Source organism: Cetorhinus maximus, chromosome 15 (assembly GCF_964194155.1).
Source record: "Cetorhinus maximus chromosome 15, sCetMax3.hap1.1, whole genome shotgun sequence".
NCBI lineage: Eukaryota > Metazoa > Chordata > Chondrichthyes > Lamniformes > Cetorhinidae > Cetorhinus > Cetorhinus maximus.
Window position 1 is genome coordinate 83,910,422 of NC_135893.1, and position 16,043 is coordinate 83,926,464.

The window sequence follows — 16,043 nt, forward strand, 5'->3', positions numbered from 1 at the left end:
TGTATACATGGATGGACAATTTTGCTTTATAGAAGTACTTCCCCTGTAGTGGGATGAAAAGTTCTGTACAGTCAAGCAGCATCATTGTGTGTCAAACAATTACATGGTTTTTAAGGTTCTAGCCCAAATCTTGACAGCATTTTCAATATTGATTTGAGAGTGTAGAGTCCTCCAGTTCTTTTGAGGTTAGATAATTTCTTTACCCATGAGAATGTTTAATTACATTATAGAACCTGCAAATCTAATTGAAGTAAAAGCAATCGGGGCAAACTCAGTGTCAAATAAAAATGTGGTATCCCTCTCAGGTAAGGATAGCACCCAGTGCAGGAGTGTGGGGCTGGGGCAGGAGAAAAAGAGAAGAGTCCAGGAGGAATAGGGAGAAACCAGTACTGCTCTATATACAATTTCTGATACAATGCAAAAAAAAGAAACACATGGTTTAGGGATGGCTGTTTACACAAAACTGTGTCCAGAGAAAGCCAAAAATAAACTTTGATCACAAGGTAGATTACTTTAATATATAAACGTGTGTCAGTATAATTAAAGCTGTTGGGTAACAGGGTCATTTGGTATTGAGCATATGGGTGGTTGGGGGGAGCGGGTGCAGTGGGAACTCTCAGTTCAAAAAAGATATGCACACACACACAGTTGAACTTACCAGGTAAGTATGATTCAGTTCACATTTCCCAACTTTCCAGTGTTAAATACTTGTGCCTCACAGCACAACTCATGTAAAACTTTATTATGAATACTGTTCTCCAATTGGCAGATTGTACTGTGAACATTTACAGTGAAATCATGTCCTGTTAGTCACAGTAAAATGGTTTTTAATATACAATTGATTACAGATTGGTAGCAATAAGTCATTATATATTGTTTATCTATATACATATAGCTTAATATTTCACATACATTTTCTGTCATCAAAGCATAGGCAAATTATTTACAAATTAGACCAACTGCAGAGCAGCACTCCCCTTGCTACAATGTGTAAACCCCATATTCCCTGCAGGCTACACAGTGAGTTACTGTACGTAGTGTTGCTCAGAGAACTCCTCCTTCATGACTACCACAAGTTAGGACTATGTTCTAGCAGCAGCTGGCAGGTCTCAACAGCTGTGCTTAGACTGGTTTGGTCTTCCAAGATCCATCTTTGCATTGGCCATAGTTGTGTAATTTAGCAAACATCACTGAATGACTCAAGCCAGTGAGTGACAGCATTCTTTGGGTAGAGTCCCAAACGGACAAGTGAGATTCAATATTTGTTTTTTTGGGCTGAAATGGAAAAAGAAGCTCCTCCAAATCAGTGTCTTGCAACACAAGCATTGGGATGCTCAAATGTCAAGGTAAAATGTGGATAATTATGAAATCACTGAGTGGCGTATAAATATGTGTGACTGCACTGCCCAACACCACCAACTCACCGTCAAACCCAACTTACCTACCAACCTTGCTTACATCAACTCCAACCCAACTAGACCGTCATGGTGCTGGACATCTCAGCACATAGCAATTAGTGTATATAAGAATGCAAGGTGGCTGCTTTTTTGTGTATCAGTGAAGAGCTCAGTGTTGGGGAGGGGGAACAAGGAGAACAAAACATGGAACAGCATCTTTCAAAAACAGGTGATTTTTAAAAAAAATCCACAAAGTTCCAGAATGATGGGCTTTGGTAATTTGATAAATCAGCATCGATAAAAAATGCACAAAGTATCATGCAAGAATGGGGCTAAACCCTAATGGTCTGTTTTAATGATGGGATTGGCATACAAAGTCTGGATATATATTGAGGTAGGAGAGAAAAAGGCCCTTGAATCTATGTATATAATGTTTAGCTGACTCCCACACAAAAGCGATGACTTTCAGTGCCCCTTCTCTCCACTCCTGGAACAGGAGTATCAAATTAGGATGTTCAACAGCATCAAAGAGAGGGAATTGTTCAGCTTGGGGAAATTTGCACTCAATAGCACTGCAGCACTCAGTGAAGCTTATCATGGTTGTGCCCACATCTGAACAGTATACAGTATACAACACACTTTACAAGGGTGGGGGTGTTTACTTAAATGCAGTCGACTCTACAGCTGCAGTCCTTATACAATAATTAAAACCCACATCCTTTCATACAAAGAAGTGCGTGTATGTCCATTATCACCTTCCTGGTCAGTTTTGCACACTATGGTACTTTTTTTTAGGTGGGGTGGAGGGAGTTCAAGCTTAATTTGGCTAAAATACATGTATCCTGGAAAAAGGCAAGAATGTTCACTGCTTATTGCTGCAATACCGGACTTCAACAGTGGGAAGCCCCTTATTGGCAAGGATTTTTTTTATAGCAAAATATTGCTGAACTTAATATTTTCAAATTTATATGGGAAATACCAAATGGTAGTCCAATCTGTTGGAGCCTGCAAGAGAATGCTGGGATCCAGGCTCCATTGCAACTGCTGTGCTAATTGGATGTCAGGTATTGGTGGCACCAACACTGGCAGCAGCCTACCTGACCAGCACTGCAATGGGCGAGGGGTGGATGGGGGAGAGAATACACAACATAAATTTGGTGTATTTTTAGAAAATGTGTTTAAAACTTAACAAGTGGGTAGTTAACTGTAAACCTTATGCAAAATCTTAAGGGGCTAAACTGCAAGGTGCAACAATTTTTCCGTGAAAACAAACTATAAAACTTGTCTATGTAATCAGATTATGTTTTCGATATGCTTAGACCTTTCAGGCTTTGCTATAAACATAGAAACATAAAGGGGGATATTTTCCACGAGGTGCTGATGTGGCCCTGGTGACATGTATATTGTTGTAAATCCCAACAGGCTCAGGCAGGGTGGTAATCTGAGGCCATTATTTCCAGGCTTGGGACAAAAGATTTGAGGATGAATTTAAAAATGGATGAGATCCTTTTACTATTAAGGATATATTCGCCATTGTACTCTTGTCAGTGTCATTTAAAGGGTGACTCTTTCATTTTGACTGGACTTGGAGGATAATTTTGGGCAGAAAGACAGAAGTACTTGGGATTTAGAATCTATTGCATGACTCATACTTGGACACCCCAGTGGTTAGAAGAGAGAATAGCAACTTCTCACTCAAGCTCACAGCTACAAGAACATTCCTTCTGCCTCAAGAATTTGCTACAGCAGTAGAACTTGGTGTGTCAGTTCAGTCTTTAATATAAATCCCAGCATTGAATATTAAATCAGAATCTAATTATACCACTCGTATTTCAGTTATGGTAATTTGCAGATGTATTGGGCCCAATCCCTGTATAGTTTGCATAATTTTATTTAGGTGCAATAGTCAGCAAGGACCCACAGAAAGAGTACAATTTATTAAATCAGAGCACGTGTGCACACAGAACTTGTTTAGATGAACAATAGTAGAGTTTGGGGATGGTTTGGTGTTAAACATCGAGGGGATGCTGGACAGAATGGAGCCAAAGGCAGCTTCAGGTGATTGGACTTAGGATTTCACAAACATTTAAAAAAAGAGTATTTCATCTGATCATGCAGACAAAAAGGTACAATCTGTTAAAGGGATGACTGAATACTTCTCAGCCTTAGATATTTGTTCCAGTGCCCAATTTGGTTAAGGCTGTACTGTGCTTACACTCGCTGATGAGACATTGATCAGGTTAAATGCCAGGAACCTTAGCAAGAAAAATGCGAGCTGCACAATTGTGCTGCCTTGATGTGCAGTTGCTGACTGACCCATGCTGAACAAGTTCTCTTTATGCCGATTGAACATCTGGACTGCCACAATCAAGGCTCTGCTATAAAGGAGGAACCTAGGACATTCCCATTCCAAGCTCCAATGAGTCTGGATTTCTGATCACACTAGTAGGGGTGCACAAAACTTGGTCACAGAATCTCAACCCAAGCGAGACCCACCTACTTAAACCAATGGATAGCCTGAAAATATCATGCCACAGACCCCATAAATTTGATTTTGGGGTTATTCGGTTTAATACTGTTCAATAAAACATAAATCCAACACTGGTTTGTCATTCTTACAAACATCTAATGTTATTCCATACATTATTTGACACTGCATCCTCAATTTGTATTTCAAAATATTTATCCATTCTAACCCAATGTTGGGGAAAGACACCCACAGTCATGTTAAGGGGTAAATTCCAACAGGACAGTTTTCCAACAGTTCATCCAGAGTGTCTGTGTGCTGAGTGTGAGAACAGAATCCAATATTCCACTTGATGGAATGTACCAAGATCAAGTTAAATGAAATTTTTAAAAAGCAGCTTGTGCTGACACTTCACAATCAAGGTGTCTCAAGGACAATCACACCATCAGGAGGGCATACATTTCCTGATACAGTATCACAAAGTGTCAACAGCAGCTGTTGTATTGCAGCTTTCAATACGTTTAACCCAAGAGTTTCAAACAAGATCGGGGTTAAAATAAAAAACACTATACAGAGTTTGTGCTGGAAATGAGTGAGGCAAGAGTGGGGGAAAATCTCTATTGACACCAATGGCAATACAAAGCTCAACTATATACACTTTAAGAAGGGATGCAGCCAATTCAGTGTATCTGAATACACCCAATGAACTGGTATGAAAACTGCCGTAATACTGTACGTTATTCGATTTGGGAGGATAGAAGAGGTGCCATTATTTGCATTCTGTTCCATCACCACATGCACAATATATGTAATGATGGAATGTTTACTGAACCCTTTAATATTAGAAATGGTTACACTATGAAATAAATGTCATTTGTTGCTTCTATAAATTTAAGTCAAGCTCTCCAAAAAAAAGTTTATAAATAAAATCTTTGCTGGAGACAAATTATCATTTCCACATCCCCCACCATGGCTTCCTGGTAGGAGGGACAAGGCAATGCCATTGCTTCTGGAAATGTTTCACAACATATGGCTTGGCAGAAATGCTCCTTTAGTGTAATGATCTGACTGTACTGCTTTCCCCTTCCTGAAGCCTGGAGGATGACATGTTAGTGCAGCAATATACTTGGCTGCTGCAGGACAAGATTAGTCCTTGGGGAGCTTGTGGTCAGGTGGACCCATGACTAGAACCTCTTCATCAATAAGAGTCTCCACTGGTTTGGCTAGTGGTCCTGCCTAATTCCAAACTTCCAATTCTAAATGGGACTAAATGTAGCTGACTTTAAGAACTGAAAGCAGATCTCGAAGGAATCCCGAGTGCCTTGGGGCTTTTAATGAGAACATTTAGCTTTTGGGAATAAGCAAAAGGTCTCTGTTATTCTAACCTGGATCTAATGCCAATATTTACATCAACACAACTCACTATACTGAACAAGACTGTTCAACACTCAAAACTTATCATACACAGATCTGAACAAACACTGGGCTCAAGACTTCTACTGACCCAAGTTTTGAAAGAATCATGCGCCCCTCTAGACACCAACATGGGTAAGAGTGTCTGAAACCCAGTCCACAGCCTGCTTTTAATATGTGGGTACAGTCAAAGAAAGACAGGCGCTGGGTCCTCAAGATGGAAGTGGCACATTTATAGACCCTTTGAAATAAATCAGGACTTATTTGGGGCTTGTTACTAATTCACTTGACCAAATCCTTCCCATCCCCACCCTTTTGTCTACTAGAGGCTTTCACTGACATCCAGGCATTCACCGACATCCACCCTCAGTGGTTCTTTTCAGAAGCCCATTTTAAACAATACAATAACGACAGTTACAAAAAGTATAAAGAAACAAAACAGCATTGAGAAAACAAAAATGAGACTGGGGTCGAGTGGGGAGGGTGATGGGGAAGGGGGAAAGTTATAACCACAATTTTATCCAGGGTTCTAAATTAAGCCATGCTTTCTGTTACCTCCTTCCATTTTACCTGAAGCACATACTTCAGTTTTTCCAAAGGCACTTAATATCCACAAACAGCACAGACATTTGCAATGGAGCTGGATCCTGTGTTACTGTGATCCACACAGAAATCAGGACGTAAAATGAAACTATTAAAAACCGGAAATAATCATCATGTCACGCAGACTACCAACGTGAACTGGTTCCTACCGGGTGAGGCCGGTTTATGGTATGAAAAGATGCATCATAGTCGGCTACAGATTTGTAAATTCGTCAGTTCCTCTGTTTCCTCTGGATCCTCGTCACCCACTTTGCCATCTACTTCCTTGGCCTGCTCTTTCTTGACCTTCTGACATGCAGAAAGTGAGTCTTTAGCCTCAGTGTTATTTGAGTAGCGACCAGACCTATCCGAGATTGGCAGAGAAGGCACAAGGTTGGCAAGTTCGTCTGTGGGCGAACGCCCAATACTTCCGTCCACTTGCACTCGGATGTCTGGAGACACTGAGTGCTGGTGTGATGGGATGATCCCACTGTTTGTGCTTTTTGGGTACAAGTATGTTTTCATCTGACCTTTGCCTTTAACATTGACCGTCCCTCGGTAATCAAAGTCATAGCCCATTTCACTCAATATTCGATAGCTCTCTTCACTCACCTGGATCCTACACTCCACTCCTGTAGTGTCCATCCTACTAGCAATGTTGACAGTGTCACCCCATATGTCATACAGTAGCTTCGTAGTGCCAATAACTCCTGCAGTGAGGGGTCCATGGTTGAAACCAATCCTTAATTTAAAGTTGAACCATAACATGTCCTTGTTGAATTCATCCACAACCCTCATCATTTCTTTGGCAAACTCAAAAAGCGTCTGCAAGTGACTGTGTGGATGGTTGCTGTCGCGTCGTTGCGATGGATTCAACCCAGAAGCTGCCATGTAAGTAGCTCCAATGGTTTTAATCTTTTCAATATTGCTGTTGTATTGGGGCTTGCTCAATAATTCATCAAAATCACCAATCAGTTCATTCAACACCCGGTAGCACTCCTTTCCCCCTTCATAGTTCTCCTCATAAAACTCGCTGAAATTAACTATGCTGGCGAAAATAACCCCAACATCTTCGTGGTTTTTGGAGTAATGGGGGGTCACCTTGAGCTGATCAGCCACATGGGCTGGGATGATGTTATGAAGGAGCCAGTCTGCTTGGTCCTTCATGCTCTGTATCTTGTGCCGATGAAGATCTGCCTCCACGTTGCCATGGTAATTGAGACGGTAACTAACCTCAAACTCCCGGTTCAGGAACCAGACTAGCAGCAGCAACAGGACAATATCCAGAATCACTTCCTGTCTGATCAATTCCAGATTCTTTGAACTCCCATCTGACATAGAAATATTGCACCCAACTTCTCTGCTTGGGGAGGAGGGGAGGGGTGGGGTGGGGAAGAAAAAAGTGAGAGTTTTTTTATGACAAGCAACAACAGATAAACAAATGTCATGTTTTACTCTATAGAATGGGTTCAGAGCAAAGGTTGCCTATAACATACACAAATGCTAGCCTGTATGCATCACAAGATCTAACTTTAGATTAACATTGAAAGGATGAAAAGAGCCAGAATGATTGAGAAGATGGAGGGATCATGTAAATTGGGCATGCTTTCACTGAAAAAAAGATTGAGAGGATTCTAAAGGGACTAGGATATTTAATCATAACGAGCTATATCACCTTGTCCAGACCAGCAGAGCCAGAGGATATTATGTCCTGTGCTTATAGGCCTGCTTTTAAAAAGACATAATATCACATAGCCAGGGTAACTCAAGGCCCTGAAGTCCCAGTGAATAAGAAACAATGTGTCTTTCATGTCCTTAAGAGGTCACAAAGCATTTTACAACCAATGAATAACTTCTGAAGTATAGTCAGTGTCACATGGGCAAATGTGGCAATCAATTTTGCACATAGCATTGCCGAACAGAAAATTAGATCAATGTCTGGATGAACTGTCCTAATGGCTATTGATTGAGGGATGAATTTGGCCAGGTCATCAAGCGAACTCCCTGCTCTGCCTGAAATACTGCTGTGGGATCTTTAACAATCATAAAAACAGAAAATTTATGGCACAAGAAGTCATCATTTGGCCCATTATGTCTGTGTTTGTCCAAAGAGCTATCAAACCTAATCCCATTTTCCAGCTCTTGGACTGTAGTCTTCTAGGTTACAGCACTTCAAGTGCATATCTAAGTATTTTTTAATTGCAAAGTTGATTTCTGCCACTACCATCCTTTCAGGTAGCAAGTTCCAGGCCCCACCAGCCTCTGGATGAAAAAAAATTCTCAACTTCCCTCTAACCTTTTTGCTACTTACTTTAATTTTTTGTCCCCTGGTTATTGACCTCTCTTCTTGAACATGAACAAGCAGATAAGATCTCAATTTTATTGCAATGAATGCAATATTGCACTTCCATGCATAATCTAGACTGTGAATGCAATGTAGTACTGAGGGAATGCAGTATTCTGAGAGGTACCATTATTCAAATGACAGTACTGCTGGAAATGACTTTTTCCAAATGAAACTCCAGTTCCCTGCTCAGGGGTGCAAATGATAAAGATCAAGATAAGATCAAGATCAACTGGTAATCCTGCACTGACTGAGGTTTTGAGCAAGTAGTAATTGTTAAATACACTTTCCACAACTGATCTTAGGAGTCACAATAATGAATCTCAAATCTTACCTGAACGATTCTAAAGATTCAGATTGGGTTTCTGGCAAGCTGTAAGCAAAAAAAGAAAAATCTGAAAACAGTTGTCTTTGTCATGCATGTGCAAGATCCACCACTTTTTTTCTTTTCCCTTCCTAAGGTATCTAATTCCTTACAGCTAACCAGTTTAGTTTAAAATGCAGTTTATACAGGTTTATTGTTTCTTTATCCATAAGTTATTAATTATCTTGTTAACTTCTCAGTGATTGGCAGTTTAGGAAGACCTCATGCGACATTGCTTACAGGTCACCTGGGACCAGGAATGTGGATTTTAATGTTTAGCAAAGTGCTGTTTTACTCAAGATACATCCATCGCTGTAATACAAAACCTCCTTTAGATGCTAGTAGCTTTGTTCCACCTTCTCCAAAATCTAATTCCCAGTTAAACCTATTTCCAGATATTCATATCATCATTTCTCTACCTCCCATGGTTGACTTGTGCTATTAAAAACACAAGTACTTTAATTCCTTCTAATAAAGCTCCTCCTTTTTCAGTTATTTACATGATGTAAAATATATCCCTTCTTGCTTTACACAGTGGACTTACAGTTCTTGCTGAAGCAGTCACTGTAATACTGTCCATTATTAATTCACTAACGACTAGCAGCTAAGCAAATGATCATTTGCCTTGGTCCGGGCTGCAGCATCAACATCCAAGATCAAACAAACACCTTAAACAGCTTGGCCTGGACAAGGTGCAAACATCATTTGGGAGTCAGTACCCAGGCCCAGGTGCAATTTCCAACTGAAATTCCCAGCTCCAGATTGAAGCGTAGGCCTACCTAGTAAAAACATTTCAGACAGTGGGTTTAGTGATTTTAACCCCTCCAGAATGACATAATTCAACACGTTCTTTCTGGAAGATAGTGGAACTTAAAGTACATTTTCTAGCTTATTTTGAGGGATTTATTGTTCTTTTTCTGCTGATTACTTATACATCATTGGTACTTGGATACTTGATTAACTTACATAGAACATACAAAATAGGAGGAACAGGCCATTCAACCCCCTAACCTTGTTCTGCCACTCAATAAGGTTATGGTTGATCTGATCATGGCCTCAAATCCACTTTCTTGCCTACTCCCCATAACCCTTGACTCCCTTGTAGATCAAAAATCTGTCGAACCCAGCCTTGAACATAGACTATGACCCAGCCTCCACTGGTCTCTGCAGTAGGGAGTTCCAAATATTAATAACCCTCAGAAGAAAGTCCTCCTGATTTTCATCTTAAATGGGAGACTCCTTATTCTGAAACAGTACCCTTGAGTTCTAGATTCCCCCACAAGGCTAGAGGTTATTTGACCTCATCAATTTCTGTCCTGGGGAGGGAGTCAACACCCAAGAGGCAACTCTTTGTAGTGTGACAAAACAGGGATTAATCAAAGTTAAGTTAAAAATAGAAATTCCTCTTGGTAATTCAAGTGAAGACAGCCTGATTTCAAACTAGAGCGGAATCCTCAATAAATGGGAAGATATTGGAGAGGCTGAGGAAATGAGACACCTTGGAGGGCATATCCACAGGTCCCTGAAGGTGGGAAGACAGGTGGATAAAGTGGTAAAGAAAGCATATGGAATGCTTTCCTTTACTGGATAAGGTGTTGAATACAAAAGCAGGGATGTAAAGATGAAACTGCATATAACACTGGTTAGGCCACAGCTGGAATTTTGTGTACAGTTCTGGTCACATTACAAGGAGGACATAATTGCTCTGACTCTGGAGAGAGTACAGAGGAGATTTACAAGAACGCTGCCAGGGCTGGAAAATTGCAGCTGAGGAAAGATTGGATAGGCTAGGGTTGTTTTCCTCAGAACAGAGGAGGCTGAGGGTGACCTAATAGAGGTGTACAAAATTATGAGGGGCCTAGATAAGGTAGACAGGAAAGACTCTTTTCCCCTAACTGAGGGGTAAATTACCAGGGGCATAGATTTAAGGTGATTGGTAGAAGGATTAGAGGGGACACAAGGAAAGACTTTTTCACCCAGATGGTGGCAGGCTTCTGGAATTCACTGCCTAAATTGGTGGTTGAGGCTTAAAAACTCAACTCATTTAAAAAGGTACCTGGAACTGCACCTGAAGTGCTGTAACCTGCAAGGCTATGGACCAGGTGCTGGAAAGTGGGATTAAAAATGAGTGGCTAGTTTCTTTTTTGCCCCCTTTTTTTGGCCGGTGCAGACACGATGGGCTGAATGGCCTCCTTCAGCACCATAACTTTTCTATGGTTCTAATGTTGCAAGCTTGAATTCAAGACTATCCATCCTGAGAGTTTAGTCTTCTTGGTTGTGTAGGAAATGCATGCAGCACAAATAACTGATTGTCACAATTCTCAGTTCCACCAAAAGTCAAGGACCCCCATCAGTCCCTTAAAGAATTTTCCCCCTCTCCCATTGCTAGGTGTCCTCTCACTTCAAGTTAACTGAACTGTTCCCACATATCCAAAACCGGTCAGTGGAACACACTCCTCTGTATGTAATCCCTCCCTGCCCTCTTCTGGCAGTGAACTGCAGGTGTAAACCCAAACCCTGATATCCCACAGCTGACTCACTGGTGCTCCAAACTTGTTGCATCAAACTCTATCACTTGGTGGTTGAGGTTTAAATGCTCAACTCATTTAAAAGGTACCTGGACCAGCACCTGAAGTGCTGTAACCTGCAAGGGTATGGACCAGGTGCTGGAAAGTGGGATGAAGTCAAAAAGATATGTTACTCACGTGGAAGGACATAGTGTCACATACAGCAGGATGAGAAGCAACACGCCTACTATAGTAGCCAAGGAGAATCTCATCCAGGAGCTCAACTGGCAAAAGTTACAGTAGTGAATGAAAGTGATGATCATTGCACAACACAAGAACATGGTAACCTGCAAAAAGAGCCACAAGTAAAAAAAGATGCATTTCAGTTAATTTAGGACAGACCAAGGTGCTTCTAGTTGGCAAAGGTCAATGGCATGCTGCAATTTTTTTTTTGTTTGAAACAATATAGTAAGATGCCTTCACTTGAAAGACCATCTTAAATAAGAATATAACAGTGGTAAGATCATAGAATAATGTGCAGAGAAGGCCACCATTCAGCCCATTCTGTCTGCTCTCTGAAAGAGCTACCAACTAGTCAAACCATCCCCATCACCCTGCATGTTTTTTTCCCTTTTGGAAGTTACTATTGAATCTGCTTCCACCACCCTTTCAGACAGTGCGTTCCAGATAAACCAAAGCAGCAATGAATTCAAGTAGAATTAAGGATAATTTAGTCAAAATTGATTTATCATTCATTTTGTGGATCTTCCCCCAATATGATCCAAGAATACTCACATTTATATTTGTTTTAAATTCACACGTGAACTGGGAGAACACAGCGACAGCGGGGAGAGAGATGAGAATGGCTCCGAAAAAATGACGAGGCAGCCAGCCCGAGATTGCCCTCATCAGTCTTTTGGTACATGGCATCACCTCATCCAGATAAAACGCCATTCTACAATGGAAGAGTGAGCTGAGGTTAGAAAGATTGGTAATGCATTAAATCAGCAATCCCAAAATGATGTTCACGGACTTGCTGCAACTTCCCATAGCCTTTACATCTAAACTAAGGAGGGTATAGAATTGCAGGGTAACAAATAACCTTGGTGCTGTTGATTAATAACCAGGCCCAAGTAAGAACTGTGCAGCTGTATAAGACACTGAATGCATGTGCCTGCACTTTGCTATTCTGTATTCTAGCACAAAGAGAGAAAGCTCAGAAGAATTCACAAAAGATGAAAGATAATCAACCTGTAACGTTAACCCTACCTAGTTCTCTCCACAAATGCTGCCTGACCTGTCATGCTTTCAGCAGTTGATCTCATGTTGCTGCATATGCATACAGTATCACTCATTTCCAGGAGATGGCACTGCAGATAGTTTTCTAATAAAAGCTGGAGCTGACCATGAAACTGAAGTAACTAGGGCTGGACAGTCAGTTGGGGAAAAAAAATCACTATTTGGTCATCTGCATTGAAACGTAGCTTCTGGTTTTGCAATTCAATATACTATTGCACAAGCTATTAAGGCAAAACCAGGGCATACTGTAAAATTTAAGAAACCTGTGTAATTGCCACACATGCATTGCATTGCACAGATTCCAGATCTCTAACACCCAAAACTACAAGTTAATGTTTTACATCACCACCTTAGCCCTAGTTGGCAGGGGTTGGGGGTCATGGGGAGGCCCAAATGCAATTTGAAGGTAATTAGGGTATCATTACTAGTCACCTTATTGGGGATGGCAAACTGCATTGTTGGTGGCAGCCTGGGACTTGGAAAATGAAATTCAGGACAGTTGTGCTAGTCTAGAATCTTAAAATTTTTAGATATTACTGTCCATCATTAACTTGAATTTTCTACAGAGGGTAGCTGAGGTAGCTGCTGATATCCAAAACACCCACAGAACGCAACATCTTTCAATTAAGTAAATCCGACATCTGAAAATCTGCCACTTGATAACAGTTTGCCGAGATCTGGTCTCTCCCGTGCACAGAGATTCCTTGGGGTTACTGGTTGGGTGATAATGAGGTCACATTTTGAGATTTATCTTCCGTGCTGCTATAATACACCTCAAGGTCACGTAAGGATGAAAATTCCACCAAAACCCTTCAGCACCTAGAAGGGTTAACAATACAGAGAAGCCGGGGAGTTTTGATTTGTCACCACTTCCCATTTCTCACCCAAGTACAGTGCACCTGCCTCCTCTGGAAGTACATTTGTGCGGAAAGCAGCTTCAAGTACAACACAATGGGGAAAGTGCGGGAATGTGGCAGGGAGGGGAAGAGATATGCTGTTGTCGAAAATTTTCACATTGTTAATGAAAACAGCCTTTATATTATTATAGCACGTGACAAAATACATTCACCAAGATAACCACCCAAGCTCAAGTATGGATTGATTGCTTTCTTGCAAGTAACGTTTCTGATGTAGATCATTTCTTCACCAGCCTCCTGACCTTAATCAAAGAGATCCACTGTAATACCTGCTTAAAAATCCAGGTTGGTACACCAGTGCAGTACTGATGGACCACAGCACTGTAATGGTGATGAGGTCAACTGCATCACTCTACTGCCTTGGCTGAGGTCAGATAATTCAGCACTGAAGCATCAATCGCTCAGGGTAAGTCCCCACCCACCCCTCCCCACAACCCGTGTCCCCGCCACCCTCTGCCATGAAAACATTAAACTAGAAATCTTTTGGCTTTCAACTGCCCAATCCTGTACTCTGTAAAATTGTGACATAGCAATTCAGACATCTGATTAGATGTTGCCATTAAATCAAGCACTAACCCAAAGCCCAAATGCCTTATACATTTTGCATTTTAAAAACATGGAGATTCGAGATCATTAAGCTGCCATAGAACACACAAAACTCAACACCGCATCAACAACATTCACAGGGGCGCTGATAACACAGGCCTCCCCGATTTGTGTGGTTTTTACAATTTTCTTCTTTTACAAAAATGCATTCACATTTAAAGCTAAGCAACCTGTGGGAAGCACCCGATGGATGAACTACAGAGTAGATGCACTGAGACATTTACACAAACGGTGGTTTATGGAGGGAGTTGACATTCTACCAGCCCTTTCCCATGCAGCATGGACCCCCAATGCACAGAGCCATCCATACACAGCATGCTTGCCTCACCTGATGGAGATAACCAAGGAAAGCACTTGAAGCAGGATCGCAAGGACAAAAACCACAACAGAGGCATGCGAAGGTGATGTACACAGTCCCTGCTTCATGAAACATGTGATGGAGAGAAAGAGGAAGACTATGGTGGAGAGAAAGACATCAAGGAGTGAACTGAATGTGGCACTGGCAAACGTCTTCTCTGATGCATTGTTCACAACCTATTGGGGAAAGAAACAAAAATAAAAAACACTGCATGTGTTCAACAAGATCAAGCTCCAAGGCATCACAAACATATAAAGCAGAACGGATGGGAACAGTAATGATCCAAACAAGCGTAATTCCAGGTATAAAATGCTTGATGTAGAGAAATTGTTTCAAGCAAGCAATGGTATCATCAGTCTGTTACATCCAAGTTCAATTAAAAACTGTCCTACAAATGCCAATCCCATTGTATTTCAGATGTCTGGCTCCCACTTTTTGTATATCCATGTACTGTCCTATTCTCTTCCTTCATAAGGCTCTAATCATTTTTGTGCATTCCTGCTCATTTCAAAATGATTTGCAAACATTTCTAATTAAAACTCAGCTTCTGTATCCTTTCTGGAAAACTGGAGCTCTGAAAAGTTTTGTACAGACTTTCTGCACAGACAGTAGGGAAAAAATCCACAAGACCACAATACAAAGGCTGACTAAGATGTACAAAATGTCAAAAGAATGAGTCATACAATAGACAGTTTAGGATAACTGAAATGAGCAACAGGTTCTAACTTACAAAACTTTGATTATTATATACAGAGCTAGATGCAGTTGTAAAAAGGACATTGCGTGGCATAGATCTGTTGAAAACACAGAAGCTTGACATCATCCAAGACAAAACAACCAGCTTGATCAGCACCCCATTCACAACCTTAAATATTCATTCCCTCCACACTGGTACTCAATGGCAACAATGTGTACCAGCTACAAGGTGCGCTGCAGTAACTTGCCAAGGTTCCTTTGACCACACCTTCCAAACCCCAAACCTCTATCACCTATAAAAACAAGGGCAGCAGACATATGGGAACATCACCATCTTTAAATCCCCCTCCAAGTCACACACCATCCTGACTTGGAATTGCCATTCCTTCACTGTCATTGTGTTAAAAACCTGGAACTCCCTCCCTAACAGCACTATGAGAGTACCTATACCACATGGATTGCAGTGGCTCAAGAAGGCAGCTCACCACCTCTTTAAGGGCAATAAATGATGGCCTTGCCAGCAACATTCACAGCCCAAGAACAAATATAAAAACAAATGCTTGAGAAAAAGTGTATTGGGTCACCAATGAATGAGTCATATTTCCCACAGCATGCTGCATGATATACCATACCTTAAAGAAACTAGGATTTATACATCAATGTCACATCCATAGGATGCCCCAAAGTATTGCACAGTCCATGAATTTCTTTTTTGAAGTGCAACGTTATATAGATAAGCACTTGTAGTTTTGTGCACAGCAAGGTCCCATAAATATCAAAAGTGATAAATAGCCACGTAACTTTTTTTAGTGGCCTTGGTTAAAGGATAAATGTCATCCAGGACATCAGGAGAAGGCCCTGGTTGTATAACTTCAGGTGAAGGAGTGAAGACAAGAGTCAGGGGATTTAAAGACCAGTCAGTCTAGCACTGGTAGTAAGCCAGTAAGACTTATTTCTAAATTTCATTATGCCTAGTTGTGAGATATCCTAATCTTGTAGTTTTTAAAACAAAAAGCGAGTATTGCAGCTATTGGAAATCTGAAGTTAAAACAGGAAACCTTGGTTACACTCATTTAGCAGACAGGTTTGGCAG

At 41.0% G+C, this 16,043-nt stretch overlaps 1 protein-coding gene across 2 annotated transcripts in view; it reads right to left on the reverse strand.

Moving 5' to 3' along the window:
- Nucleotides 1–691: 691 nt before the first annotated feature.
- The window catches only part of adcy9b (adenylate cyclase 9b), a 168,578-nt gene continuing 153,226 nt past the window's right edge, over nt 692–16,043 (reverse strand). The window contains exons 6-10 of one of the 2 annotated variants that reach the window (XM_078558788.1): nt 14,225–14,430; nt 11,870–12,029; nt 11,273–11,421; nt 8,538–8,576; nt 692–7,219 (exon numbers count right to left, since the gene is read on the reverse strand). In XM_078558788.1, coding sequence (XP_078414914.1) covers nt 6,064–7,219; nt 8,538–8,576; nt 11,273–11,421; nt 11,870–12,029; nt 14,225–14,430 — 1,710 coding nt within the window. In that variant the 3' untranslated portion in view covers nt 692–6,063. Of the gene's footprint in view, nt 7,223–8,537; nt 8,577–11,272; nt 11,422–11,869; nt 12,030–14,224; nt 14,431–16,043 lie in introns of both variants that reach the window. The other variant, XM_078558787.1, reaches the window with a different exon arrangement.